At 53.7% G+C, this 26,203-nt stretch overlaps 2 protein-coding genes across 4 annotated transcripts in view; one reads left to right on the top strand and one right to left on the bottom strand.

Annotated features, from left to right (window-relative positions):
* The window catches only part of Cacna2d4 (calcium voltage-gated channel auxiliary subunit alpha2delta 4), a 115,038-nt gene that overhangs the window by 19,094 nt on the left and 69,741 nt on the right, over positions 1-26,203 (bottom strand). For both annotated transcript variants that reach the window (XM_021190563.1, XM_021190565.2), the window contains 3 exons: positions 24,859-24,954; positions 23,423-23,550; positions 19,603-19,683 (listed from right to left, as the gene is read on the bottom strand). In XM_021190563.1, the coding sequence (XP_021046222.1) occupies positions 19,603-19,683; positions 23,423-23,550; positions 24,859-24,954 (305 nt within the window). The remainder of the gene's footprint in view (positions 1-19,602; positions 19,684-23,422; positions 23,551-24,858; positions 24,955-26,203) is intronic.
* On the top strand, positions 1,239-16,971 carry Lrtm2 (leucine rich repeats and transmembrane domains 2). 2 transcript variants are annotated; one of them, XM_021190566.1, is made up of 5 exons: positions 1,239-1,509; positions 7,563-7,770; positions 8,225-8,357; positions 11,006-11,596; positions 14,585-16,971. In XM_021190566.1, the coding sequence occupies exons 3-5, from the start codon at positions 8,291-8,293 to the stop codon at positions 15,037-15,039; spliced, it is 1,113 nt and encodes a 370-aa protein (XP_021046225.1). In that variant the 5' UTR covers positions 1,239-1,509; positions 7,563-7,770; positions 8,225-8,290; the 3' UTR covers positions 15,040-16,971. The 2 variants fall into 2 exon arrangements, with proteins under 2 accessions (XP_021046225.1, XP_029391471.1); XM_029535611.1 differs by lacking the exon at positions 1,239-1,509 and having other exon boundaries at positions 7,486-7,770; positions 14,585-16,908.

Raw genomic sequence — 26,203 nt, 5'->3', positions numbered from 1 at the left:
GGCACAGAGGAAAAGAAAAAAATCCCTGCAGAGGGAGGTTGGGGTGTTGCTGTTAATTTTACTTATGTGGTGTGTGTGTGTGTGTGTGTGTCCATCCCAAGGACAGCCTGTGGGAGTCTCTTATCTCCATGTGGGTTCTGGGGGCTGACCCCAAGCTTGACAGCAAGTGCTGCTACCTGCTAGGAGAGCCATCTTGCCCCACCCCCACCTTCCAGAGCTGAGTTTTAAGGCAGGGAGAGGTCACTATGCACAGCGTTCACCATGCTCCTGAGGGGCCTGTTTTCCTGAGGCAGGAGGTGAGAGAGGGCAGTGGCTGGTTGCCCTGTTGGAAGGGCAGGCACAGGGGACTTCTGAGTGCATGGGGACTCGGTCAGCTCTGCTGGATTGCAGTCCTAAATCAAGGTACACCCAGCCCTGAATAGGACCCTGAGGAAGGACCCTGAGATACATATTCATGCTGTGTTACCTACAAGCTAGACCATCTGCTGAACAGGCAGGATGTAAAGGAATGAGGCCTGGTTCAGGCTGCAGGCTGGGAAGTCCAGCTTCTCTTCTGGCTTAGCCTCTGGCTCAGCCCAGCTTTGGAAGAAACACTCTTCCTACCAGTGAGTGGCAATTTGTTAGACTTGCTCTGTCTTGACGGGGAGAGAGGCCTTTCCGTTCCTGGATGTAGCTTTCTGACCCATCCTTTAGACCAGCAAGGCCAGCTCCTTCAGTTCCAAGTGTGCACACAGAGGCACATGGTCTCTGCTTGTTGGTCCTTCAGGTTGCAGCTGCCTGCTCTGACACTCCATTCTCCCAAATAGTCCTGCCCAAGGGTGGTCACAGCTACAGACTCAGCCCCTTGTCTAAAGGGCCCTCTGTTGCCTTGGCATCTCTGAGGACCCTCAGTGTTCCTGGAACTCAGCCTTTAAGGAGCTGGCTTTTCCTTATCAGAACTGGGGTCTGACACAGGAGACAGACCTAGTATTCCAGCAGGTCTAAGACCCGAGACCGTCAGCGGGGCTGTGGTCTGGGTCCTGTGCCCCTTGGAAGGTCCTACCTTCCAGACAGCCAGAGATGGCCGCTTGCAGGAGTCCTGGGAGGTGAGAGGAGATAAGGGTACCTCTAGTCTGGGGCAGCGGAGATTCACCCACAAACGCTCTCCTGCTGCCACAGAGCTTCGGAGGCCGGTGCGCGCGCCCGCCATCGCAGATGCGCCCCAGCTGTCACTCCGCTGCGCGCTCTCCTCCCTCCGCTTGCTTGCTGTTGAGCACGCGCGCTCTGATCCTTCTACCTCTCCCCCTCTTCGGGTCTGTCTTCCTCCCGCCCTCCCTCTTTCGCTTCAGTTTGTCGCTGACCCCGCAGCCCCCTCCCCGGTAGCGGCAGCTCAGTCTGCTGGTCCGCCTCCTTCACAGGCGCTGCCCAGTCTCCCGCTGCCCTGTACCAGACCGGACATCCCTGCGTTCTGCCTGCCAAGCTGCCCGTGTCCGGCTACCTGGTCTGAGCATCAGGTCCCGGTGCAAAAAGGTGAGTTGTGAGCGGCTTCTGGGAGAGAATGGGGTTGGCGCAAAGGGCTTGGGTATGGGAACTAGGGACCACCTGTCCCTGCACGATTAGCAGGGCTTTCTCCCCAGGGCAGTTGGCTGAGGTAGGGTGGGGGAACCACTTAGGACCAGATAACCTGGACAACCCAAAGGTACAGAGCATTAGGAACTCTGACTCCTCAGTCCTGGGGACATAGCGGTGTATTCTGCTAAGGAGGGGGTATGGAGGAGGGGACAGGGAGGAGTGCAGTGCTGGTGCCACATGATGGCCCCGGGTAGCATGGAAATGTCCCTGCAGCGGGAGGAGCGGCAGCTATGGGAGGGGGAGACAGCTTGCGTGTTGGAAACAGGCTGGCATTCTGAGAGGCTTGAGTGAGGGTGGAGGGTGGAGGACCCACGGAGTGAGGAGGCACGGGCTGGACCTTTATACCAGTTGCTCTTGCTGGCCTTGCTGGCCCCGAGGTAGCTGTCCTTGGACAAGGGTGTAAAGGAGCCCTTCCTAGTTAGAATAGTCTTTGCAGTCCTGACAGAGCCTCCTTGGTGGGGGTGTGGCTGGGAGTGAAGGAGGGGTGTCTGGTAGTTCTTCCTTACAAACCCAGGCCTTGATTTTTAGCACACTGGGTGGCCAAACAAGCCAGGAACCTGAGATGCTCAGGTGGTCCACCACTGCATAATGCCCTTTGCAGCAGGTGGGCCAGACGCCTTCAGAGCACTGGGCGCTCAGTGTAGGGGGCAGTGTACAGCGAGGTCACATTCACCTGCTGCCTGACTCCTACGGGCATGGATGGCCAAGTCGGAGCAGGACATTGCTTCTCAGGAGCCCCAGGCCCATTTCATAACGCTGGATTCTGCCCAGGAATCTGCAGTTTAAATTCCTGTATGGCCGGCAGGTCTGGGACTGGGCTCTGATTGGTTGCTCTGCCTTCCACCCCCAGCTGTCTGCATTCCAGGGTGGTGGTGGGGATGTTGGCACCAGGCTGCCAGGGTTTGTTGGGCATTGCCTTGTGTGACTCAGATTGACAGGCCCACAGCTTAGATAACTACAGCAGGTGGGGGGAGGGGAAGGAGCCAGCATGTGGCGCTGGGCGGGGGAAGTCCAGCTGGTAGGGAAATCCAACATCAGCTTCCAAGCTGCCAAGAAGAGCCCAGCGCTCCCACCCCCACCTTCCCACTGCAGGAGGGCTCCGGCTCTGCCAGAAGAGGGAGACAGGAAAACCAGGCAGGGCAGGCAAAGAGGCGGGCTTCTTAAGGTCCCCCACCCCCAGCTGTGTTCTTTGAGTTTTGGCTAGAGGATGTGTCTGTGCTCAGGACAAGCTTACCCTATTCTCATTTTCCAAGTGCCAAGAACCAGAGCCAGGGTCTTGCTTTAGTCAGGAGGGTGGCAAAGGAAGGCGCTCGAATGGGTGATTGTGTGTGTGTGTGTGTGTGTGTGTGTGTGTGTGGTTGGAAAGAGCAGGGACCCAGGATGAGGCTTGGGTGTGGGGTGAGTGATCTTTCTTGGCGCCTGCCCAGGGAGGCAGTTGAATGGTGGGAGCCTCCCGGGTCCTCAATGGCTTCTTCAGCTTCCCAGAACAACCCCGCGTGTGTTGGGTTTCCTTCCTACTCTGCTTTCCAAGGTTTCTTTCTGTCAGAGACTGGGAGAATTTCACAAGGAAAGTGGCTCAAGAAGCTGGTGGGGAGAAGACAGTACCGAGAGGAACCTGGAGGAAGGCCGTGTGGCTGGTCCAAGCAGAAGGGGGTTAGAAACTGCTTCACTGGACAGCATGTGCGTAGGGGGGACTGACAGGGGGCAGAGGTGAAGGCATTTTCTAGAAGGGTCTCATGGCCAGACAAGTGACAACAGCTCAGGGGACAATTCAGTTTCCCGTGTTCTGGGCTACCAGGAATTCCAGTTGCCTAGACCAGATGTCCAGACTCCCTAGAAGTCCTCTAAGATGAGACAGGATGACTTGCAGGCCACTCACTAGCCTTGAGATTCCCTGAAGAACGAATCGGGTAGAGCACGCAAGCCCTTTCTGCTTCCCCGCTGTAGGTGTATAGAGCTGGGAGTGGGGGAGGGGAGGGATACAGGAGCCTTGACCCAGGAGAGACATCCAGGGAAGACAAACACAGCAAGGGGCCCAGGAATCAGGAGCCCAGGGCACTCTCTGCTGCGTGTTGCAAACACTTGATTTGAGGGGTGCTAAGAAGGAATCTTGTGGATCCCAGGCCTGGGGTGAGGTGGTTTTTTTGTTTTGTTTTGTTTTTTTGTTTTTTGTTTTGTTTTTTGGTTTTTGGTTTTTAGCTGAGTGTGAGCCCAGATCATGGGGAGAGCAGGCCTACATCTGTGGGAGAAACTGGAGGGCAGGTGCGCTCTGTCGTCCTAACCTCAATGTTCTGCAAGCAAGCAAGCAAGCCTGGCTGGCTGCTCCAAGCTGGGGGAGGGGCAGCTCCCACGCCCTATCAGTAGTGGGTGCAGCAGCCATTGGGTTAGCAGGACCACGTGGGAGCTCCGGCTGCCCCCTGTTCCTGCCTCACCTGCCTGTCTGCTGCTCCAATCCTCCACTCCCCAACCGCCCCACCCCATCCCCCAGGTCCCAGCCTGGAGGGGTTTGCTGGATTTCTTCCAACCTATGGGTAAGATGGGGACAGGGCTGGCTCTTGGCTCAGTGAGTGATGAGGAGACGGATGTTTTATAAACTGTCAAGTTCTATATGGATGGGGTTATATGTCTCTGTTTCTGCCTTTACCTCAGGGGTAGGGCTGAGGCAGGAACTTGTGAGGGCAACTGAGTCAAAAATTTTGCGGGCAGAAAACAGGTCCAATCGGTATTCTTCCGTTTTTCTAAACTTTTCCATGCCTCAGTTTCCCTATGATGTTGATAAAGACTCTAGCCTTACTGAACTGTATGATCAAGAACACAGCATTGTGTAGCTCTCTGTCTGCGGCTGTTAGCATCTGTCTCCCCATGTTAGAGGCCTATATGTGGCCCTCTGGTTGGTGCCCTTGTCTTGGCCTGCCTTAGGCAAGGTTAGTTAAGGTTCTGAGTGAGCTCTGGATTTATTTTTCCTTAAAATCTGCCATTTTCTGTCGCAGCTCCTCTAGGCTAACTGTACGCAGCCTCTGCTGTCCCCAGTTGCCTGACCTAGAGTTGTTGTACCAGCATGGCCTTCTGGGTAGCTGTTAGGCCCTGGCTGAGTCTGCTGGCCTGTACTTCTCAATCTTGAATATGTCCCCAAATTGCCTGGGATTTTGTTGTCTGTGCGGGACCTGAGATTCAGCATTTCTGAAGGGTTCCAGGCTAGCCCATCGGAGTCAAAACTGCATGTTTCTGGTTTGGGAGGTTCAAAGGTTGCTCAGTCCTAGCGTATCAGTATCAACCCCATTCTCCAACCTGAGTCCAGGGATCCTGCTGAGCCCAGCCTTGCCCCTTTGGTCTGTTTTGGGGGGGGGAGGGGATAAGGTCCTGCAGAGGGTGGGGTGGGGTGGGGGTGGGGAGTGGGGGTGGGGTGAGGACAGTTTCTTTCCCTCAAGTAGGACCTCCAACTCCATTCTGCCTCCCACTCCCACAGAGTGTTAATTTATTCCAGCAGCTGGCCAGTGCCTGCTGCCGCAGCTGTCCTCTGCCTCCCAATGTAGGTCACCCCTTTCCCGAGGAGTCTCTGCGGTTCAGGGCCAGAAGGGTCTTTTGCTGGGAGGTGTGTGAGTGTGGACTTGGGGTGGAAAGGCTTAGGAAGCGCCCCTCCCCCACATCTCTCCAAGGATCAGGATGGCACTGACATCAATCAGAGGAGACAGACAGGTCAGCCACCTAGGCAGAGAGGGGGCGGGGCAGGAGCGGGGGCGTGGGCGGGGCGGGGCGTGGGCGGGACGGAGGGGGGGCATCGTCTCCTAGACTCCTAGCCTCTTTTCTCCAGAGGATCTCAGTCACCAGTGTCCTTTCTGCTCCTTCAGCAGACAGCAAACACCCTGGCCTACACTGTTGGCTCATGGCCCCTGGGTATATCATAAGCTCCGTGGTCCTGAGGGGGAAAAATGGGAGGAAGAACCTGGGAACCTCAGGTGGAGGTCAGCCTGAAGGAGGCTTCTCCACAGCCTGTCCCACAGCCTTAAAGCCTGGGCCTCCGTCGATCCCTGGACCTGAAGAAAAAAGCTGGCCTGGCTTTAAGGCTGCCTCATGGGGTTCTCAGCGGATCTTCCTTCCAGGCCGGAAGTGCTCCTGTGCCTCCCTGCTGGGGGTATGCGGGGACCATGAGGCATCCCTTTGCTGCCTGAATGATGGCAGTGAAGTGGTGCTGGAGTGCAGCCAGCAAGGCGTGTGCCTGTGTGGGGGTGTGCATGCATGTGCCTACGTACATGCCTAGCTACTTATGTGTGGGAGTGCATGTGTGTTATGATACACTCAGTTGTATGTCTTTGTATGGGCCTACCCCATTCTGCTTCAAGGCTGTGTCTGGGGGCTCTGTGCACACACAAGTGCCTCCCCACGAGGGCCCCGGCAGGGTGACAGCCGCCAGGAAGTGGGTAAACAGCCTGACTCAGAAACCTGTGACCCACCCTGACTGACCGTGTAACCTAGGCAAGCTGGTTATCATATCTGTGCATCTGGGTGGCTGCAGCCTGCTTGGTATTTAACAGGCATTGACTGTGGCTTGGCTGTTTGGAAGGTCAGGTATTGGAGGCACATAGCAAGAGGGAGACTGCTGTCCGAGACGGCACGTCTGTGTGGGCACTGATATGAGGGGCAGAGATATACAGAATAAGAACACGGTGAACATGACATGGGGCGAGGACCTGTGATTGGTCACAGTCTGCAGCAGGCTCAGGCATCCGTGGGACCGACCTCCCTGGATGGTGAAGAAGCCCACCATAGGCTCAAGACCAGGTGGGAGCCTTTGCCGATATTCCTTATGTGATGTCATTCATGCCACCTCTGTTTCCACCCACCGATCATCAGGTTGTCACTTTTAGGGTTGGGAAGCTGGGGTAGAGTTTGAGCAGTGTGTCAGGAGATGGAGGGCATGGATTTGAACCCAGAGACTCTGCCTGTGGATCTGAGCCAGAAGAGTTCTAGAAGAACGGAAACCAAGCTACCGTAACCACTAAGTGCCGGGGCTCACACACATGGCTTCTGCCCTCAGCCTACAGCTGTGCTGAGTTACAGCCACGCTCAGTTATGGTGTGCAAACCCTGCTGGATCCTTCACAAGCCCTTGCCTTTAACCGGGCAGTGGGGAGGGAGGTCAAGTCAAGGATGGCAGATGGGTACCACAGTCCTGAGCAAGCTGCTGCTGCTGGGAGCAGAGCAGAGTATCTGAGGGCCACATAGTTCACAGCAGCACAGGCCACCTGAAGATCACTAGAGGCATGCAGTGGAGGCAGGGAATAGAGAATGCAGCTGAGCATTGTGCCTTTAATCCCAGCACTTGGGAGGCAGAGGCAGGTAGATCTCAGAATTTGAGCCCAGCCTGATCTACATAACAGGTTCCCAGCCAGCTTTGGTTCAAACGACAAAACATTGATTAAACGGGATCAGGATGGGGTCGGGGATGCAACAGGAGCATTCTCTGAACCTGAGGGGAACCTGGCTAGGCTGCTCAGGCTTCTCGACCAAATGCCCAAGCATCCAGCAGCTCCGCTCACTTCAGTGTCGGCTCCTCTCGGCCATTGGCTGGGAGCTCTAGAACTAAACAGAACTCTGAGGGCTGCAACTGAAACTATACAGGAGCCATGAGCTCAGCAGACAAGGAAGGCAAACCTGCAGCTATCCTGGGAGGAACAGGGTCCTTTAGGCCCTAACAGGGAGCTGGGGTACACCACAGCCTCCCTTATCTGACCCTCTCTTGGGTGGAGGCTGGCAGGGCACAGGTTCTGGCTCAACACCTCATAGATCTGAACAGCATCTTGCAGGGTGCTAAGGAGGCCTTGGATCCCTTTAGGGGACACTGGGTTGTGGAAGGCCCTACAAACAGTAAGTAGCCCACATGCTCCCTTGGAAGGGTAGCCTGCTGCCGACAATCACTCGGCCTACCGCTAGCCATTTCACCCTCTCCTCCAGGCCTTCGTGTCTCCCGGGCCAGCAGCAGAAGAGCAGGAAGCCCTGAGCTGCGGTCTTTATAGATCGGCCAGCTGGCAGAAGACCAAGCTTGTAATTCACCTCAAGGTGATAGTGGGCTCAGAGGCAGGGGGCGGTGCAGCAGCTCACTCCCTACCTGTCAGCAGCAGCTACAAGGCAAGGGCCTAGCCTCTGCCTCCCCACCGCTATGGTAAGCTGGGCACTGGGGGGGAATGACGGGACTGGTGCATCTAGGTGGAGGGGCACAGGTGGGAGCTAGGGGGTCTCACTCATTGACCTAGGAGAGATGCACCTTCATTTTCTCCCCTGTGGTAAGCCGGGGTGGTGGTGGTGGTGGTGGTGGTGGTGGAAGCGATATTGCAGGGGAATAATTTTTAAAGCCCACCAGACTGTAAAGAGGCCTCAGGGGAGTGTGGGAAAGACAGGGGGTATAGGGGGCTGATCTGGGGTTCAGCTGGCAGTTCTTTTGCCTTCCAGCCCACTTCTAGGAGTGCTGGATCCTCTTGACCCCCTTCTTGCAGGAGCAACTGGAGAGGGGGTGAAGAATTGTAAAGAGACACCTAGGCCTTGTCCCTGACCCCTGGGCTGGAACGGGCTCCAAATGCTTGTCTCCACCTCTCTCTCTCTCTCTCTCTCTCTCTCAGGACTGACACGTGGTACATGCTGAGGGGCTCTCTCTCTCCAGAGCTGCGGAGAGTGTGGGTTTCACCATGTTGGTACCAGGCGGTGGCCCAGAGCAGAGGAGCAAGCTTGTCCTGCAGTGGAGGCAGGTCTCCTGTGAGTATGTGCTCAGCATGGGGGTGGGGGATGTGTGTGCATTTGACAGGGTGACAGCATGGTGTCTGGACCGTCTTGGATGACGGGGGGGGGGGGGGGAGGCCTAGACTCATGTTAACTAAAGAGAGTCCATGTAGAGTGCTTTCCAGAGGCTGGGAGGAGGCTGAACAGCTGGCTCTGCCCCCGTGCATCTCCTTCCCTGGCAGTCACAAGCCAAGAGTTCTGTAGGCGAGCCATCCAGCTTCACTCCTTTAAACTGGGATTTGCCATGTGTGCAGCAGGTGTGGAGAAATCAGCCCTGGGACGGTCGCAGGGCCAGCCAGCCTCAGCTGTAAGAAAGCTACCTTCTCACTTGGCCTCAGCCATCTTGCCTGCTGGATGAAGCCAGAGGCCCCAGCAGGATCTGTGTGCTGCCGAGTTCCCAGCCCTGTAGTGGCACTAGGGAGCTCTTAGGGTGCAGCAGTGGGAGAAGGGGGTCATAGGGACTGGATTCATCACTCCCTCTATACACAGAACACTGAGAACACGGTGCTAGTGAAAGCAGCCTTGTCCGGGAACATACTCTTCAAAGGGACAAGGTCAGCCATGGCTGGTTTGCCCCAGGCTATACAGTAAGAAGTGAGAAATGGCCAAAGGGACATTGCTCCACCTGACCTCCCCTAGCCTTCGGTCCAGTTGCCCTGGCAGGGAGCCATCTGAATTATTCACCAGGTGAATGGCTGACCCGGGAGCTCATATCCCTTTCATCCTGGGATCACTCTGACACCTCTCAGTGCAGGGTTAGGTTTTCTTGTCACTAGAGCTTTGGTGCAAGTCTGAATTTGGTGATGGGGGTGGGGGTGGAAGTCAGGGATGAGGGGTTGTTTCCCCCTATCCAGCTGCTAGTTTATCCACCAGAAAACACATGGAGTATGGCTCTTGCTTCTTCAGGAGTCCATCTCCTTTCCGCCTCTCTCCCCTCTTCCCTTCTCCTTTCTTCTCTCCTCCCTCTCTCCCCTATCCTTCCCTCCTGTCTCCTCTACTCTTTGGTTTCTCTCTCCTTTCTCTCTTTCTCTTCTTCCTCCCATTCCTTCTTTCAGTCTCTTTAGATAGTTGTTACACAGCCCAGGCTAGTCTCAAAGCTCCAGCCTCCTTCCTAAGTGATGAAGACGGATGTGTGCATCACACTTGGCTTCTCCTTGAGAGTAAAACATGAAGAATGTATGCACATAAAACAGTGCTTGTCATGTGTGCATGTGCATGCATGTGTGTGTACATGTGTGCATGTGTGTGTATATGTGTTTGTATATGTGCACATAAAAGTGTGTGTGCACGTGTGTGTGCATAAAATAGTATGTGCACTGTATGCGTGTTGTGGGGCAGGCTGACCCTGTAGATGGGCTCAGAGGGGTTGGAGGTCATTTCAGGTGGCCTCAGGTAGTAGGGAGAGGTCTCCAGGTGACTAAGTTGTGCTCATTTTTCCACCAAGAATACAGTAGCTCAGGTGTCAGTTTCACAGCATCTCCTTCACTGTCATTAATCCCACATGAAAGGGCAAGGAGAGTGTCATCTTGTCCTCCCTCAAATTCTGCCCTCTGGGACTTCAGATGACCAGACACTCAACAGACAGACTGGAGACTGTCACATTGGTGCCCTGGTTGGGTTGGCTGCTGGCCATCTGAGCAGGGCCAGCTGGGAGGCACCTGACTTGGACCGCCTTAGTTCTCCATCTGGAGGCTCTCCTCAGGATTCTGGGTTGGTGTAATGGAGACAGAACTGTGTGATCTTAGTCTCCCAGGTTCCCCGGAAGGTGGGCCTCTCTGGCACTTGGGGCAGTGGGACTGACTACAGGGCCACCATTAGAAAGGGCTGGTTTCTAGGGCTCATTTCCAGCAGCTGTCCCCAGGCTGGACCCACATATTCTACTCAGAAGGGTCTTGGTGGTGGTGGTGGGGGAAACAGGACAGGGCAGGAATCCTGTTATTTGATCCACCCAGAAATGCTACCCTCTAAGGCTGGAAGGACAGGATGGGCCTGGCAGCCTCAGAGTTCAAGTGCAGATGGAGCCACCATTGGTCAGACTTCTAGTGTTGTAAGCTTGAGGTTTACTGGGTATTATCTATCGCAATGCTCCAATGCAGGTCCTAGCTGGGCCTGTGTCCCACCTTAGACATTGGGATCTGATAAATGGGCAGCATTTAAGATGCCACAGGGGACACTTTGGACTTTCCTTTCATGACCAAAGCACATCTCAGTGTGATGTGGCTTCAGGTGAGGGTGAGGTTCCCATGGGAAGGACCCAGCCTTGTGGTCACAGACTTTGAAAAAGCTTCCCTGGTATTCTAAAATTTTATATTTTATAAACAGTTGGGGCATTAGGACATCTCAGTTCTGTGACACGTGAGCAGGAACCAAGGACCTGCATGGCTTATCTAGGCTACTCTACTGACACAAGTGACTTTTTGGTCACAGTGTGATGTCACTCATGTTTAACACGAGTGTTTCAGGTTCCCGAGCACCTTCCTGTGTGGTCAATAAATATCTGTGAGCTGACTGTAGTTTGTGCTAAAGGAGATGAGACCAGGAAGGCACTTGGGTGTGAGCCGGTCGGGGGAAACTGAGGCAGGGGAGTCTAAGCCCGTTACTCTCTCCTCCTGGCTCCTCCCTAGGGATCACCTGCTGGATTGCCCTGTGTGCTGTGGAGGTGCTCCCTGCCTGCCCCTTCTCCTGCACATGTGACAGTCGCAGCTTGGAGGTGGACTGCAGTGGCCTGGGTCTCACCGCTGTACCCCCGGATGTGCCCGCGGCCACCCAAAGCCTTTTGCTCCTGAACAATAAGCTGAGTGCCCTGCCAAGCTGGGCATTCGCCAACCTGTCCAACCTGCAGCGACTGGACCTGTCCAACAACTTTCTCGACCAGCTCCCCCGCTCCATTTTCGAGGACTTGGCCAATCTGACAGAGCTCCAGCTTCGGAATAACAGCATCAGGACCCTGGACAGGGACCTGCTCCAGCACTCCCCACTACTTCGACATCTGGATTTGTCTATCAACGGCTTGGCCCAGCTGCCCCCGGGGCTTTTTGATGGGCTCCTGGCTCTGCGATCCTTGTCCCTTCGCTCCAATCGTCTGCAGAGCCTGGACCGGCTGACGTTCGAGCCCCTGGCAAGCCTGCAGCTGCTTCAGGTTGGGGACAACCCGTGGGAGTGTGACTGCAACCTTCGGGAGTTCAAACACTGGCTGGAGTGGTTCTCCTACAGAGGTGAGCCCTACGTGCCACAGGCAAGAGGGGAGCTGGGACGAGGGCAGGGGAAAGAAGAGCTACAGCCCCCACCCCAAACACCGCCACTTCCTGCAGTCAGAGGAAGGCAGGGGCCGCTCATCTATGCCCATTAAGACTCTTCAAGGGTGTTTGCCTCCCTTTCTTAGGTTTCATGTGGGAACTTAAAGACACATGATGGATGCTTTTTCAATGCTCTCTATCACGCCCATATCCCTCTGGGCTTCCCTGGCAGGACAGGAAGAGGAACAACCACCCTTCCTGGGAATAATAAGGTCATCTGCCTCTTACGTGAGTGCAGAATGTAACCGAAACCCACAGACACAACCAATTTTCCTGTGAAGGTGATGTTAGCTTTTAGTCCCAAGAAATTTTGACTGAAAACTTAATTAGCAGGTGAATGGTTTGAGTTTTTCCTTTCTTATCCTTCCTTTTAAAAACTTATTCTTTATTTATTTGCACACATCTGCTTGAGTGTGCGTGCATGCGCACACGCCACAGAACACGTGTGATAGTCAGAGGACAGCTTGAGGAGTTGGTTCTCTCCTTCTACCAGGTAGGCTCCGGGGATGTAACCCAGGCCATCAGGACTGTCAGCAAGCGGTTTTACCCGCTGTGCTGTCTTGGCGCTCTTCATTGTTAGGTCAGAGTCTGACTTTTTTGGTTTTTCGAGACAGGGTTTCTCTGTATAGCCCTGGCTGTCCTGGAACTCACTCTGTAGACCAGGCTGGCCTCGAACTCAGAAATCCGCCTTCCTCTGCCTCCCGAGTGCTGGGATTAAAGGCATGTGCCACCACGCCCAGCCAGAGTCTGACTCTTGACCCAGGCTTGGGACTCACTTTGTATTCTAGGTTGAACAACCTCTGTGAGGTTGCAACGCCCCTGATTTCTCCCTCAACTTTAAAAATGTTTCATCTATTTACTTTATATGTATGCGTGTGTGTCCAAGTGTATTACATACATCACATGCATGCAGTGCCCTCAGCGCCCAGCAGAGGGCGTCCTCTGGGACTAACGTTCTAGGCAGCTGTCAGCTACCCAATGTGCGTGCTGGGAATTGAACTGGCTCCTCAAAAGAACAGCAAGCGCTCTTACCTGCTGAGCCATCTTTCCAGCTCCCTCTCTCTTTAAGCTGAGAAAGTTCTATAATGAACAAGCGAGCTGATCAAATGAGTCCTTAGCCAGGCTCATACCTGTAATCCCAGCACTTGGAGGTAGAAGCAGGGATCGGGCGTTCAAAGGCTTGCCTGGACTACCAGAGACTGTGTCTAAACATAGATAAATAAATACATGAATAAATAAGAAAAGAAGAGATGGAATAGAGTGGGAGGGGTTGTAAATCAGTACAGCGCTGAGAAGGGCCAGGTCTTGTTTGAATTTTGGCCCTGCCACCTACTAGCTGTGTGATCTTGAGAAGTTAATTAACATCTCTGTGGTATATCTGTCAACAGGAGAAAGGCCAATTGTGAGAATTAAATAGGGCAGTGCCTACGAGGTGGTTTGAAAAGTGCCCAGCATAAAGGCCTTGTGCAGCGGGACACTGATTCGTTCGTGCCGTTGCTCATTTGTATTCATAACGTCGAGAGCACCCAGGAAGACACAGTCAGTGGCTAGCACAAGGCAGCTGTTGGGTGTATGTGGAATTCACAAATCAGCACTAACGTTCTGAGAATAACACAATGCTCTCCCTCACTCTCACCTCATTCATTTCCTACCCAGCCACTAACTCAACATTTCCATGCGGCTCCGATGCATTAATTAAAAACACTTTACAAACTAGAAAGCACTTTGAGATGTTAGTCACTGCGGTGATGTTGGCTTTGTAAGTGGAGAAATGATTAATGCTGTTGTCTAGCTTCCAGTTTACAGATACCTTCTTGTGCATTTTATCTATTTTAATCTCTCAAGCAGCTAATCGAGATAGATATCCCCACTTAGCGGCTAAGAATCTGGAGAGTCAGACATGATTAAGTACTTGAGTTAAATAATTTTCAGGTGACAACACAGCCAGGATTCAACCTCGGGCCTCTGGCCCAGGGAAATGAGGTCACTCCCTCTCACTCCTTAGCTCTCTGCCCCTCTAACCAAAGGTGGTCATGGTTACACCATCACTGGTATTGGCCTCAGGGCACATCCTTGCCTGTGACATAGCAGGCAGGAACCAGTTTCACAGATTCAGTCTTCAACCTTGCACTCCTTAAAAAAACCCAACCCAAACCCAACCCAGATGTTTGCATCAGCACCCAAGCATCCTACACTAAGATGGGTGTCTTTGTGAGACTGGACTTGAGGCCTCTGGGCTGGGAGAGGGAGCTCTCTTACCTTACCCAACTAGGCGCTGATACCCCTGCCTGGTCTGTCCAGTGTCTGTCCAGTGTCAGGAGGGTGGTTTGGTGGCCTGTCTAAACACCACAATCAACTCCAGCCTCCTGTGTCTCCAGGGTTTGCTCCCTAAATATTTCTGTGCTGGTACACCTGACAAACCCAGGAAGATCCCATGCCCACCTCTGGGTGTTCACAGAGCCCTGTGTGGGGGAGCAGATGAGGCCGTGGCTTTGGCTTTCATCTCTTTCTGAGAAGGGACACAGGCCACTGCTTGCATTGTCAACACTGGCAAGGGTTCACAGACATCAGTGGGCATCAGGTTTTAGGCAGAGAAGTAGATATATAGTTCGGGCAGGGTCATGGCTTGTTGTACCAAAGCCACGTCCTGAGCATGCCCCCGGCTGTTACTGCTGTAGGTCAGTGTGACCTTGGAGGGACAGACTTGAATGAGAAGGGTAGGGAATTCTCTGTGAAATAAAAGTAACAGTAATGTCCATTTTCAATGGCTTTGGCAGCTGTGGTGGCCTCCTCTACAACACAGTGATCTATAGGCGCTAGTTCCTATAGAACTATAAGTTCCTGCCTGCTCTTACCCCAGTTCTAGCTGCTTGTTTACCTCCTCTTTTTTTCTCCCCCTGGATGCAGGGGGGCGCCTGGATCAGCTTGCCTGTACCCTACCCAAGGAGCTAAGGGGGAAGGACATGCGTGCAGTCCCCATGGAGATGTTTAACTACTGTTCCCAGCTAGAGGATGAGAACAACTCTGCTGGCCTGGATGCTCCAGGGCCACCATGCACCAAGGCCAGCCCGGAGCCTCCCAAACCTAAGCCCGGGGCCGAGCCTGAGCCCGAACCCAGCACCGCCTGCCCTCAGAAGCAGAGGTACCGGCCCGTGAGCGTGCGGCGAGCCATCGGCACAGTGATCATCGCCGGGGTCGTGTGTGGCATCGTCTGCATCATGATGGTGGTGGCCGCTGCTTACGGCTGCATCTATGCGTCCCTCATGGCCAAGTACCACCGGGAGCTCAAGAAGCGCCAGCCACTGATGGGGGACCCCGAGGGTGAGCATGAAGATCAGAAGCAGATCTCTTCTGTGGCGTGAGAGCTGTGTGTCTGGCCCAGGTAGGACTGCAAGGAGACTCCATGGGACTGCTACCAAAAGGGCTGCCCTTCCCTCCATCGCAGGTCCCATCTCGGCCTGACACTGGGACCGCCTCCCTCAGCTCCCTCGTCCCGATCTCTTTCTAAGTTTCCCAGAGGCTTCCCTTGGGCCAAAGATTCCCATGGAAGGCCTTCTCTGGGCCTCTGGTCTTTGGAACACCTGAGCCTCGCTGTGGGCTTCTGGCCACAGGGAGGAAAGAACCTACTCTAGAGACATCATCCGCACTGAACACGTCCCTCCTGCCCAGGGCCGCCACAGCTGGTGACTCTCCCTACCTCTTTCTCATTCCCACTTCAGTCTGCATTAGGGCCTGGGAAGGAGGGGCAGGAGGCCCAGAGGTAGATTTCTGTGACTCCTTTTAAAGCCAGAAAGATAGTCCTACATCCTTTGCAGTATGAAGCTTGTCCAGCTCTTAGCCAATGTGTAAACATCCCAGCCCTGTGATCTGGGTCTAATGTTTAGAAAAACCAAAGTGGCTATAATGTCCCCCTTGGGTGGATGTCATTATGTCCCTTTACTTGCTATAGACTCCTCTGACTACATTGCTCCAGGTTTACAAATTCTATCCATACTTTCTATTCTAGTGTGAGGTTTTGAGACAGGGCCTTACTCTATACGCTGATTCACTGTCAGACAGGGCATCACTATAATGCTCCCATAGATCAAAGTCACACACACACACACACACACACACACACACACACACACACACCCCATGAGAACTTGGGGCAGAGGCCTGCTATCCCCTAAACCCGGAGGCCACAGTCCCTCTTACTTCCTGACTACAGTCTTCCCATGTCATCAGGGGTTGGGTCCTGGACAACACAGAGATCCTTTGAGACCCTCTTAAGTAGGCCAAAGTATGCAGCTGGAGGAATCGCATTGCCCTGGCAGCCCTGGCACCTCTCTTGCTAGGTTTACCAGAGGTGTGCGCATATGCACGACAGGTTCCAGGCGTCTGAGAGTTCTGTTGCAGACCCCCGGGGCATGCCTGGGAGCCTCTTCCCTGCAGGTTCCAGGTACACCCAACAGTTTCTACCCCTGCAGCCTGGCTTCTCCTGTCTCCTCTGTCATCTGCATCATTTGTTCGTGACCTCAGAGGCTGGGTCTGGGCTGTGCTCTGAGATTGGTGTCTCACCTTAAGGAAAGCAGATGTCAGGCAGTAAGTCCTTGAGAAGGCTGGCTGCCTTCAACACGTCCCCGACAGACTGCAGGAACGGGAACAGGATGGCTACATTCTGTTCAAGAGTCCTTGGCGATGGGGCTCTCTTTCCCAGGGGTTCATCGGCCCTGCCTGGTTCCCTGGAAGTGTGCAATCGCACCTGGACTACCCGGGCTAAAAAAATGGCTGCGGTCCTGTCTGGTAGGGGAATTCTTACCCCTGGGCTGTGCACATTTTCAAGGTCACTGCCCTCTGTTCTAAACTGTCCCCTCCCTCTGTAGGAGATGCCAGACTGATATCTTGCCCTCGGAAGGGTCTTGGTAGTAGCCAGGTACACACTTAGGCACTGACGATACACCTATGAGGGCCTCAGAGCAGCCTCTCAGCCCTCCTTCTGGTCCTCGGCCACCCATTCGACTAGCAGGGGTGAGTACTGGGAGTCCAGAAGAGCCTCAAGGTTGTTCTCTGGCTGGTAGACAGAGAGCACCAGCTGCTGTTCAGGATCACAGGATCCTCTAGGCTGGGCCACAGTCTTCCTTCCTCTTTTGGCTGGTGGGCTAATCCCAGAGCCGGGATTTTCTAAGGGCCTGGGGGAGGGAGGGTGTTGTCAGTGGGTGATATCTTTAGCCTGAGACAGAAGATTTTTAAAGGCAAAATTATATTTCTGGTTTGTCGTTTCAGAAGACCAATAAAGACTATTTTCCTATGTATTCCCTTGCTTCATTGGGTGGGAGGGGATGTGGGCATTGGCAGAGTGGTGCCCTGTCTCCCCGCTGTGCCAGGCGGCCAAGCCATTTGTGTCACCCTGATGCAGAGAGCTCTATGTGACAGATGGGCCCCCCTGTCCAGTAGCCAGGACCTCAGGGCTGGGAGGGACACGAGAGCGGTATCCTGGGTGTGAATTGGCTCAGGACAAGGGTGATAAAGCACTGGGCAGGGCTAGGCTGGGATTTAAACACTCTCCGTGCTCCTGCCTTGCAGTAACAAGTGTGAACCTTAGGGCAGAGTGAAGCTTGCACAGCAGAGGTGAGCAGACTCTGCTAGACATCTCCTGGGGTCTGTGCAGGACTGTGTGTGTGTGTGTGGGGGGGTGTTGCTGGAGTCTCAGTGAGTTAATGCCTGCCACCTTGGTCTTTTAGGATTGGCTATATAAGCACCCCACATGTAGGTTTATAACTATGCCCCTTCAGCCTGTAGGAAGCTAGAATCGGGACCCGGAAAGGTGGGGGTGCAGCACCGAAGAGGGGGAGAGCAAGAAAGCCTGGCCTCTGGATTGCTGGTCCAGCCCAGGAGGAAAAGCTTGGTTCCCTGCGGCCTTATCATCTCCAGGGCAGGACTAACCTCTAGCCGGGTGCTTCTGAAGTCTCTTGGCCTTCAGAGACTCACATGAAGCCTTCACCTTGGGAGCTTTCTTGGAATGGCAGCTCACTAAGGCAGGACCAGACTCCAGGGAGATATGAACCCCCAGGGTACACAAAGCCACGCAGCCAGAGAGCCTCTTTTCCTAGGTGTGGTCAGAGCTAGGGTCACCCTCCTCTAGTCTCTCTATAGCAGAGCCACATCTGCTGTCCCCTAAACCCCCTGCAGGAGCAGGACAGGACAGCACAGTGCAGCACGCATTGCAAGACGCGCAGAGGGCAACAGTCCTATCTATCCAGACTCATAAGGTGTCTCAAGTCTCTCCAGACAGCAGGACAGGCCTGGCACAGCTCCTGCCTAGACGCTGTGCACCACGGCTGCCTGCTCTGGACAGTACCCAAGGCCCCAGCTTCCAGAGACAGCAGACACTCCACCTACCCCCTCCTTGACGTGAAGGTCCCAGCTGATCCCAGGATCGGGGAGGTCATTCGGGGGGTCGGATGGGGGGGTGGGAACCAGGGAAAGGAGGATACAGAATGAGATGCAGATGAACTCACAGCATCAGGTCTCCAGCGCCTCATGCTTTTCCTGTCACAACCGTGCACCCCGAGCGAGCATCATGGGGGCTGTCTGAAGGAGTTCAACTCGAGGCACTGGGACATGGTTTCTATGGCAACCCCTCCTGGCTCTAACTCAGCTCTGAGTTAAAAATTATATCAGGTAATTGGAGAGTGTGGGGAAGCACAGGCAGCAGGCTGGCCTCACGCTCCTCTCCTTTCCTAGGTCTTCAAGGTAAAGGGGCTGAGAAGAAGGCCGCCTTCAGGCGGAACGAGGTAGCCACAGGTCTGCGGGGACCAAACCACAGGAGGATTCTAGGGAGAGAAGTGGGCATCCCCTCTGACCTGGGATTAGCATGCCATGGGCTCTGGAAGGATTGTGCTGTGAGGAGCTTCTGGGATGTAATACATCAGCTTGTAAGGTGCCAGAGGGAGACACCTTACAGCATGTTAGAGATGCCGAGGTGGGCAACGCTGAGGTGGGCATGTCACTGAGCCTCCTGCCCCTACCTCGGTTCAGAGGAGAATGCACAGAAACCCTGACTCTGGGTTAGCGCATGCTCCGTGAAGAAACTCAGGCCTTCTGCTCTTGTACCTTCCTGCTAGGTGCTTGCAGCCTTGGGAAGAGGCCAGGGTCCTGCTGACCTCTGAACTCCCATCTCGTCAGGCCCCTGGGGTGTGAGACAAATGCCTGGTACCCCAGCTCCACCAGGTTGAGTAACCATTGGGCTGCACAGCTTCTTGAGGAACATGGAGGGCGTGAACACAGGCTCAAACAACAAGACGTAGACGCCACGGGCTGACCTAGCCACCAAGCACCTGCAAAGTCAGGCCAAGCTTATGAGGGCCACTGGATGCTCTCCTTAGAGCCTAGGCAACAGGATTGACTCCAGGTCCTGAAGAGAGTGGGTCCGAGTCCCTGCTTTCTTACTCGAGACTTTGGACAAATAACTTAGCCATGCCTCAGTTTCTTTGTCTGTCACGTGGACTCCCCCGGTCATCTCGAGTTCCAGGTAGAAAGTGCAGAGTCACAAGCTCAGGTCTAGAGCTCAAGGTAACATCTTAGGGAAGCAGTGTCCCAGGGATAGGATGGAAGTCTAGATTGTTCCTGTCCTCTGTGACCTTGAGCAGGTCTCTTTACCTCTCTGGGCTGTATTTTACTCCATGAATCTTTTTTGGTTTTATGGTTTTATAAACAAAGTGACGTGAGCATCCACTTCCTTCCCCTAGCATTTCTCTTGGGAAAAATTTAGAGTCCCTATATCCAGGGCACCTTTATTCTTCCTTCCTGTGTGCGTGGTGTTGGGGATGAAATGGCCTCAGGCCAGCTAGACAGGTGCTCTAGCTGAGCCAGCCCCACCCTGCCAGCCTTCACCATGACATCACCTTGTAGCTCCCACCATAGCAGTTCAGGGAAGCTCTTACCTGCTGCAATGGCCGTCTTCCCATCCACTGTCACGGTTATGGCTGTGCTGGCCCTTACGGCCACTGGCTTGCCTGGGCTATCTGGAAAAATAAGAATTAGTGTTATTCTCGGCGCCTGCAGTGGTGCGTCGGGGGTTGAGCCTACTCTTGGAACTTAGGGCAAATAGGAATGCCAGGATTAGCTATCCCTGGAATAGGTGAGGTGGGAGGAAGGGTCCTGTGGCTGTCATGGGTTGCAGCTGTCCACCACCTGCCAGTCCCTTGCTGTCCCTGCATCTGAACAAGTCTGAACCTGCCAGATCAGCCCTTAGCCTCTGCCAGCCTAAGCCAAGAGATACCAGTACCACAGCGACACCATGACTTAACTCATCTCCAGGCAGCAAACCTACCTGCCTGCTCTCCTGCTTCTCCCGTATGCGTCTTACCCATCAGAGGCTCTGCTCCAGTTTGCATTTCTGTTGCTGTAATAAATTCAACCAAAAGCAATGTGGGGAGGAAAGGGTTTGTTTGATCTTAACACTTCCAGGTCACAGTCCATCACTGAGGGAAGTCAGGGCAGGAAGCTAAGGCAGGAGCAGAAAGCAGGAATTATGGAGTGACATGTGACACTGGCTATGGGACTCTCTTTCTAAGCCACCCTGTGTCACCCTGGCTCACACTCAGCCTGCTTCTTTACACAGCTCAGGATCTCCTGTCCAGGGATGGGACCGGCCATGGTAGTCTAGGCCCTCTTACACTTAACAATCAAGACTGTGCCACAGGCTAATCTGGCCCTCTTGCCAGGTGACTCTGTGCTGTTGAGTTGACAATAAGTGCACTTTATATTAAAGGGCAGGCTGAGTGGTGGGTGACCCTGCCTTGCCATTATGAGTCACAGAAAGTGACAGCAATGTGATAGCGATGTTTCTGCTCAGGAGCCAGATACGGTGGATGAGCCACCCCAGCAGCCAGGGTGGTATCTGACACATCTACGAGGCTTCATGGGTCCTAGTTGGTGGCGCCCAACTCATCACCGTGATGACTCCCTTTTTCTTTTCTTTTCTTTTTTTTTTGTTTTTTTGTTTTTTGTTTTTGTTTTTGTTTTTTGAGACAGGGTTTCTCTGTATAGCTCTCGCTGTTCTGGAACTCACTCTGCAGACCAGGCTGGCCTCAAACTCAGAAATCCGCCTGTCTCTGCCTCCCAAGTGCTGGGATTAAAGGTGTGTGCCACCACTGCCCGGCGATGACTCTCTTTTTCATTGCTGCCCTTCTAGAACTTTCTGCCTGGTTCCTGGAGACCTGGGTTGCCTTTCACTTCTCTTAGAAGAACTAGGCCATCCTGGGAACAAGGTCAGAGGGTGGTTTCAGCTCTACATGAGGGTAGTTTTCTGGCAGACGGACCTCTGGCTTCTATCTACCCGTGTCCTTGAACCAGTTTTCTGAAGGCGTCTAGTCTATAGGTCAGACTCCATTACATAGTCCAAGATGTCCTGTTCTGTCACACTGCCTGTGATAACTAGCTCTCAAAGTCTCATGAAGATTGCTGGGCAGTGGTGCCTCTGTCCTGGGGCCAAGCACGGATTCATATGGAGAGCGTTCCTGTGGTTTCCCCTGATATCCTCCTAGCTTCAACACATCTCAAGAATCTAACTATGCTCACTATGCACAACTATGTTGTGGGAACTCATGACCCATGAGCTGTTCTCAATACCAAAAATTTGCCATGGCAAAGCCAAAGGAACCAGAGTAGAAACAGAGACCAGATCCCTCACTTTGTTTCTGGAAAAATCTATCAGACACGAATGTAGAGAACTCCTGCAGGAGTCCTTGGTTCTGTAGCCTGTCTTCTAGTTAGCACAGAATTTTGGGAAACACTCTGTTATTCTCTGGGGACCTTGGGAATGTCAACATTAGTGTTGATGGTCACATGACGCAGAGCCTGTGTGAACAAGGCCAGGATGAGGTGTGTGGGGGAGGCCCAGGCCCAGGCTGGCAGACTGACGTGTACCTGCAGGTGTCATATAGCATAAGCTCTAGCTACAGGGGCAACCCAAGTGGGCAGCACTCAGTATAGTAGCTCAGGCTAGTCTGGAGGTTACCCCTCTCTGCCTCTGCCTTCACAGCTCCCTGACCCCGTTGAAATGAAGCTATGTTCCTTCTCTTGGGAAGGATGGGAATTGTCCACGTGGCTTTACGCATGTGCTCGGGCTGAGCAAGCGTGCAGGGGCGTAGGAAGGGAGTGAGCTCCTGCCTCCCTCCTCAGCAGTCCCCTTTTGGGTTGCTAGCTTCCCTCTCTTCTCCTGGCAGCTCCGTTCCCCACCCACCTGCCCTCCTACCTCGTGGACACAGAAAGCTTCCCCTAGCAGCCAGCAGGCAGTTCTGGTGACAGTGCAGGCAGGAGGGGAGCCTGTCACCCTGGCTGGGCGGGGCCCAGGGTCTCACCCAGGGAACATCTATGGAGTCTGTGGGTGTTTGTCTTTTGGGAGCCCTTCGTGTGGGAGGAGCTGCCTTTCTGCCTCAGGTATGCAACCTGGGAAGACCTTCAGCGTGGCCTTTGAGAACCTCCTCTGTGGGTCCTGGGAATGAAAAAAACCTCTTTTCTCTCTCTGTCTCCTGCCCTATATCTAGGGTGTCCAAATAGCCTGGACTTGAGTGAGGTGGACCTGGCTCTATCTTGCTGTGTAAAGCGCTCTTATGCGTGCTGTGTAGCCTGAGCAAGTCACGGAGCATCTCCGAGCCTCCGTCTCTCCCCATGTAAGATGAGAGATGGGAGCAACAGCACTTATATGCATGGGGTTTTAGCAGAGAAATGTTTGTACAGCACATTGGATGCTGGTGTGTGGGTGGAGAGAGCAACACAAGGTGGAGTGACAGGCTTAGTGGCTAGTAAGGACACTTTGGGGTTATAGATCAGAATTCTCCCTCGTTGTCTTCAGCTTAGAGGGGCACCCCGGACAGCTGGAGCTCCTGAAGCTGACAGCCCCAGGGCAGCCCTCCACAGGGTGTGTGTGTCCTGATGTGTGCATGCATGCAGACACACAGTGGTGTTCCTCTGCAGGCTTCCTGCAAACCCTCCTCAAGTCAAACACACACACACACATGAGAGAGAGAGAGAGAGAGAGAGAGAGAGAGAGAGAGCTGTCATCTCTGAAATGTCTGCCCTTGCCCTCTTCACACTCACTCACGAGTTCCAGTCCCTCTGCATTGGGATCAGCCCCCTTGTGGCAACCTAGTGGACACTTGCTGCTCAGACTTCTGGGTCCTGGACAAGCCTGCCAGCCTCTCTGGACCATTTTCTCAAAGGTAACTGAGAGTTTAAGGGTGCCCTGAAGGCCCCGCGGGCTCTCAGCAGTCTGATTTTCCTCACACTCAGTGAAGGTCCTGGTGTTCTTTCCTGCCATCCTCCAGAGTGACCAGGGGGCTGGAAGGTGGAGTCCCCAGCTTGGTGCCACTTCTCCCTATCCAGTGGCCTAGGCCTATAGGGGTCTGCTGGCCTTAGCTGTCTCCCCTATGTCCTGGGAACTGCCTTCTGGGTAATGTGAGGGGAGTGAAGACTGGAAGAAAGAGTGGATACGCAACCCCCCCCCCCCGAGGCTATGAGCTTTAAAGTTGATCTCGAATTGGGAATGTGGGCCAAGAGTCTGACTGGTTGGCTTTTGGGTCAAATCTCTTCCCTTTGCTCTGTGCTGGACCTCGAGGGCTGGCTGGAGATGGGAACACACAGTCCCAACCTGCGGTGTCAGGAGGGAAGGCAGGGCAGGAGGCCTGGGGTCCTTCTCTCTCCCATATCACCCTGCCCCCCATTTTCCACTCCGGGGAAGAGCGCAGAGGTGTAGGTTACCTGGTCCCTCTGCCCAGCGGAGATTGAAGACAAAGCTGCCAGGGGGCTGCTCAGAGGCCTGCCGATACCACAGCGGGAAGTGGTCCATGGTAAAAATACTGGCTTCATCTTCAGGGGTCAGGAACGTCCTGTGAGAGTAGGATTGATGTCTCCTCAAATCCGGGAAGATGTTTGTCCCTTTTCCCTGTGTCATACATGATCATCCTGGCTGGGCTAAGACCAGCATCCTGTGCTGGCTGGGTTGTGGGTAGGAAACAGCCCCTGCACCTAGCAAAGGGGGCACACTGTTAGCCTCGCCCCCCCCCAGGACCAGAAAGGATGCTCATGATTCTCAGTTATGTTGGCTACATGGCGAGGCCTGTCTCAGTGCCCTCAAAAACAAGAATGGGAAGATGTATCAGCCCTTAAGTTGCTCCAGGCAGTTCCTGCCTTTTCCAGAAGCAAAATGCTGGGGCATCTGATAGAAGGGGGAGGGGGCAGCAGAGGTGGAGCTGGTACCCAGCCGGAGCATGCAGATGTATTGGCAACAAAGTACGCTTCCTTTGGATCTAGGTGATTTCTTTTGTCTGGCTCCCTGGCAGATCTGAGTGAGGAAATCCCACTGTCAAGTCTATCATTGCAGTGAAGAGGCACGGATGGCCCTAAATGGTTACTGTGAAAGGCTTCGGGTGTGCAACATTAGTCTCCTTTTGGAAAAGCTTTTCCTTGCTAATTATGGGTTTGCTTTCCCTGAGCACACACAAGCCTACAGAGGGAAGGCTGGTCCAGAAGCTGACTAGGAAGTGGGCGAAGTTGGGTGGGGTGCAAATTTAAGTGGCACCTGTGGGTAATTCCCAGGTAGAGGACTGAAGTTTGAGTGAGTGGCTTGCCTGCTCTGGAAGCCACTGTTTTGCTATTTCACAGTCCCCAGATTGCCCATTGCATCATGGTCCAGGTAAAGGGAGTTCTCCAGGGGGGCGTGCACAGTGCACCTGTGGTCCTCCAGGCAGCTCCTTGATCGCCTGGGGATGGCCTGTTTGTGTTGCCATCCTTAGAAGCCCTTTAAGGATGGTGTTATCCCCCCCCCCCACCTCTCAGGGAATTATGGGAGGGAAAGAAGAAAGGCAAGGGAAACCCCACCCAAGCTGTTTTCCTAGAAAGCCTCCAACCTTGCTCAGGGTGTGTGGACATGTCACGGAGTCCCGAGGGAGGCACTGAGGAGCTCCTTAGCTGAAGGCATTGGGACTTAGTGAGAGGGATCTTGAGCCGGTGGGAGGAAAGATGGGTTTCTGACAGCACCCATCAGTCAACCGTTCCCCTGTGTCTATGTCCGTGGGTTCACAGGGCACAGCATCCTGAGACCGTCTCTGCTCCACATGCCCCAAAGGGACCCAAGACTTGTGCCATGTTCCTTCCTCCCAGAGGTCCCCCACCCCAGGGTGCTCAGCAGCACTCACCTGTCAGAGAGTTTCTCGGAGCCTACGAACAAGCTTCTTCTTAGAAGGCCAGCCCGGGTCCCCAGGAAGGCCACATCCACGCCGGGCTCTGACTCTCTGCGAGGCAAAGCAACGACAATAGGCACGCCGTCTTTTCCAGTACCTGGGTTTGTGGTTACCTAAGGACATGGGGCGGTAGCATTGCCACAGCCAGAGGGTACGTGGTTACGTGGTCTTCACTGGCTCTCTCCATACTCAGACACAGCCCCAGGCTTGGGTCAACACAGTTGGTCAGAGGACTGGGGAGTCCCTGATGAGGTTCTAGAGAGGTGGGACCCTGCAAGTGGGTGTCAGGGTTACTTGGGGTTTAAACGTCACAGGTACCAGCACCCTGCTGTAGCTGTACTGAATCAGACCCTGGGGTGGGCATCTCTAAAAAGCACCAGTTCAGTTTGCTTCTGACTCTCCTGAGCTCTCCCATAACCCAGCTTCACAAATACCACCAACCCAGGTTTCTCAAGGCTCCGCAGCAACTGCGCATGCCCAAGCAAATCCCAGATATTTAATCAGTAAATATTTCAATTTATATCTTCAGAATATAAGGAACAAAAACAAAACACAAGAAAAACCCCAGTATTACATTACTCCTTTCCAAACCAACCAACCAACAAACAAATAAGTAAAAATCCACGATGCCCAGTGTCATCAGATAACCCAAGTGCTCCATGACATTAACCCGGGTGAATCAGAACTTGACTATGGTCTGTTCAACACAGCAGCTTAATATAGGTTCTTCCTCTTCCCTGACTTGAGCTACGAGTGGCATATAATTTACCTTTTACCATATAATTCCTCATCTAAAGTACCTCTTTCAGTGCACTCACCAAATGGCACATCCATCACCACTGTGACTTTCGACCATTTATTAGAAACTCCACGTCCATGGCGGTCATTAGTCTTTTTAACCTGGCTCTGGGGCTCCTCATCCCGGTTTCTCTTCCTACAGATCACTTTCTGCAAGGCCAGACCACCTGCCTGGGTGAGGCCAACTGCTAAAGTATTGTTTAGCATACTCTTTATTTTTATTTTATTTTTTTATGTCCCTTGTATTTCTTACCTCTTAGAGCTCTGGACCTGGTCATATCCAACTGTGAGCTTTTACTCTCTGTGGTTTGGGTAAATGTCCCTTAATACCAGATATGGAAGGCTTGGTTCCCTGGGTAATCTTATTAGGAGGCTTGTCTTAGTCAGGGTTTCTATTCCTGCACAACATCATGACCAAGAAGCAAGTTGGGGAGGAAAGGGTTTATTTGGCTTACATTTCCATACTGCTGTTTATCACCAAAGGATGCAGGACTGGAACTCA

This window comes from Mus pahari, chromosome 2 (assembly GCF_900095145.1).
Source record: "Mus pahari chromosome 2, PAHARI_EIJ_v1.1, whole genome shotgun sequence".
Classification (NCBI taxonomy): Eukaryota; Metazoa; Chordata; class Mammalia; order Rodentia; family Muridae; genus Mus; species Mus pahari.
This window is presented reverse-complemented; position numbering and strand designations above follow the sequence as displayed.

Excerpts from the sequence above, each read along its gene's own strand:
- Lrtm2 (XM_021190566.1), top strand. The coding sequence starts at position 8,291 with ATGTTGGTACCAGGCGGTGGCCCAGAGCAGAGGAGCAAGCTTGTCCTG. Across the intron at positions 8,358-11,005 it reads GCAGTGGAGGCAGGTCTCCT|GGATCACCTGCTGGATTGCC; the intron begins GTGAGTATGTGC and ends GCTCCTCCCTAG. Across the intron at positions 11,597-14,584 it reads GGAGTGGTTCTCCTACAGAG|GGGGGCGCCTGGATCAGCTT; the intron begins GTGAGCCCTACG and ends CCCTGGATGCAG.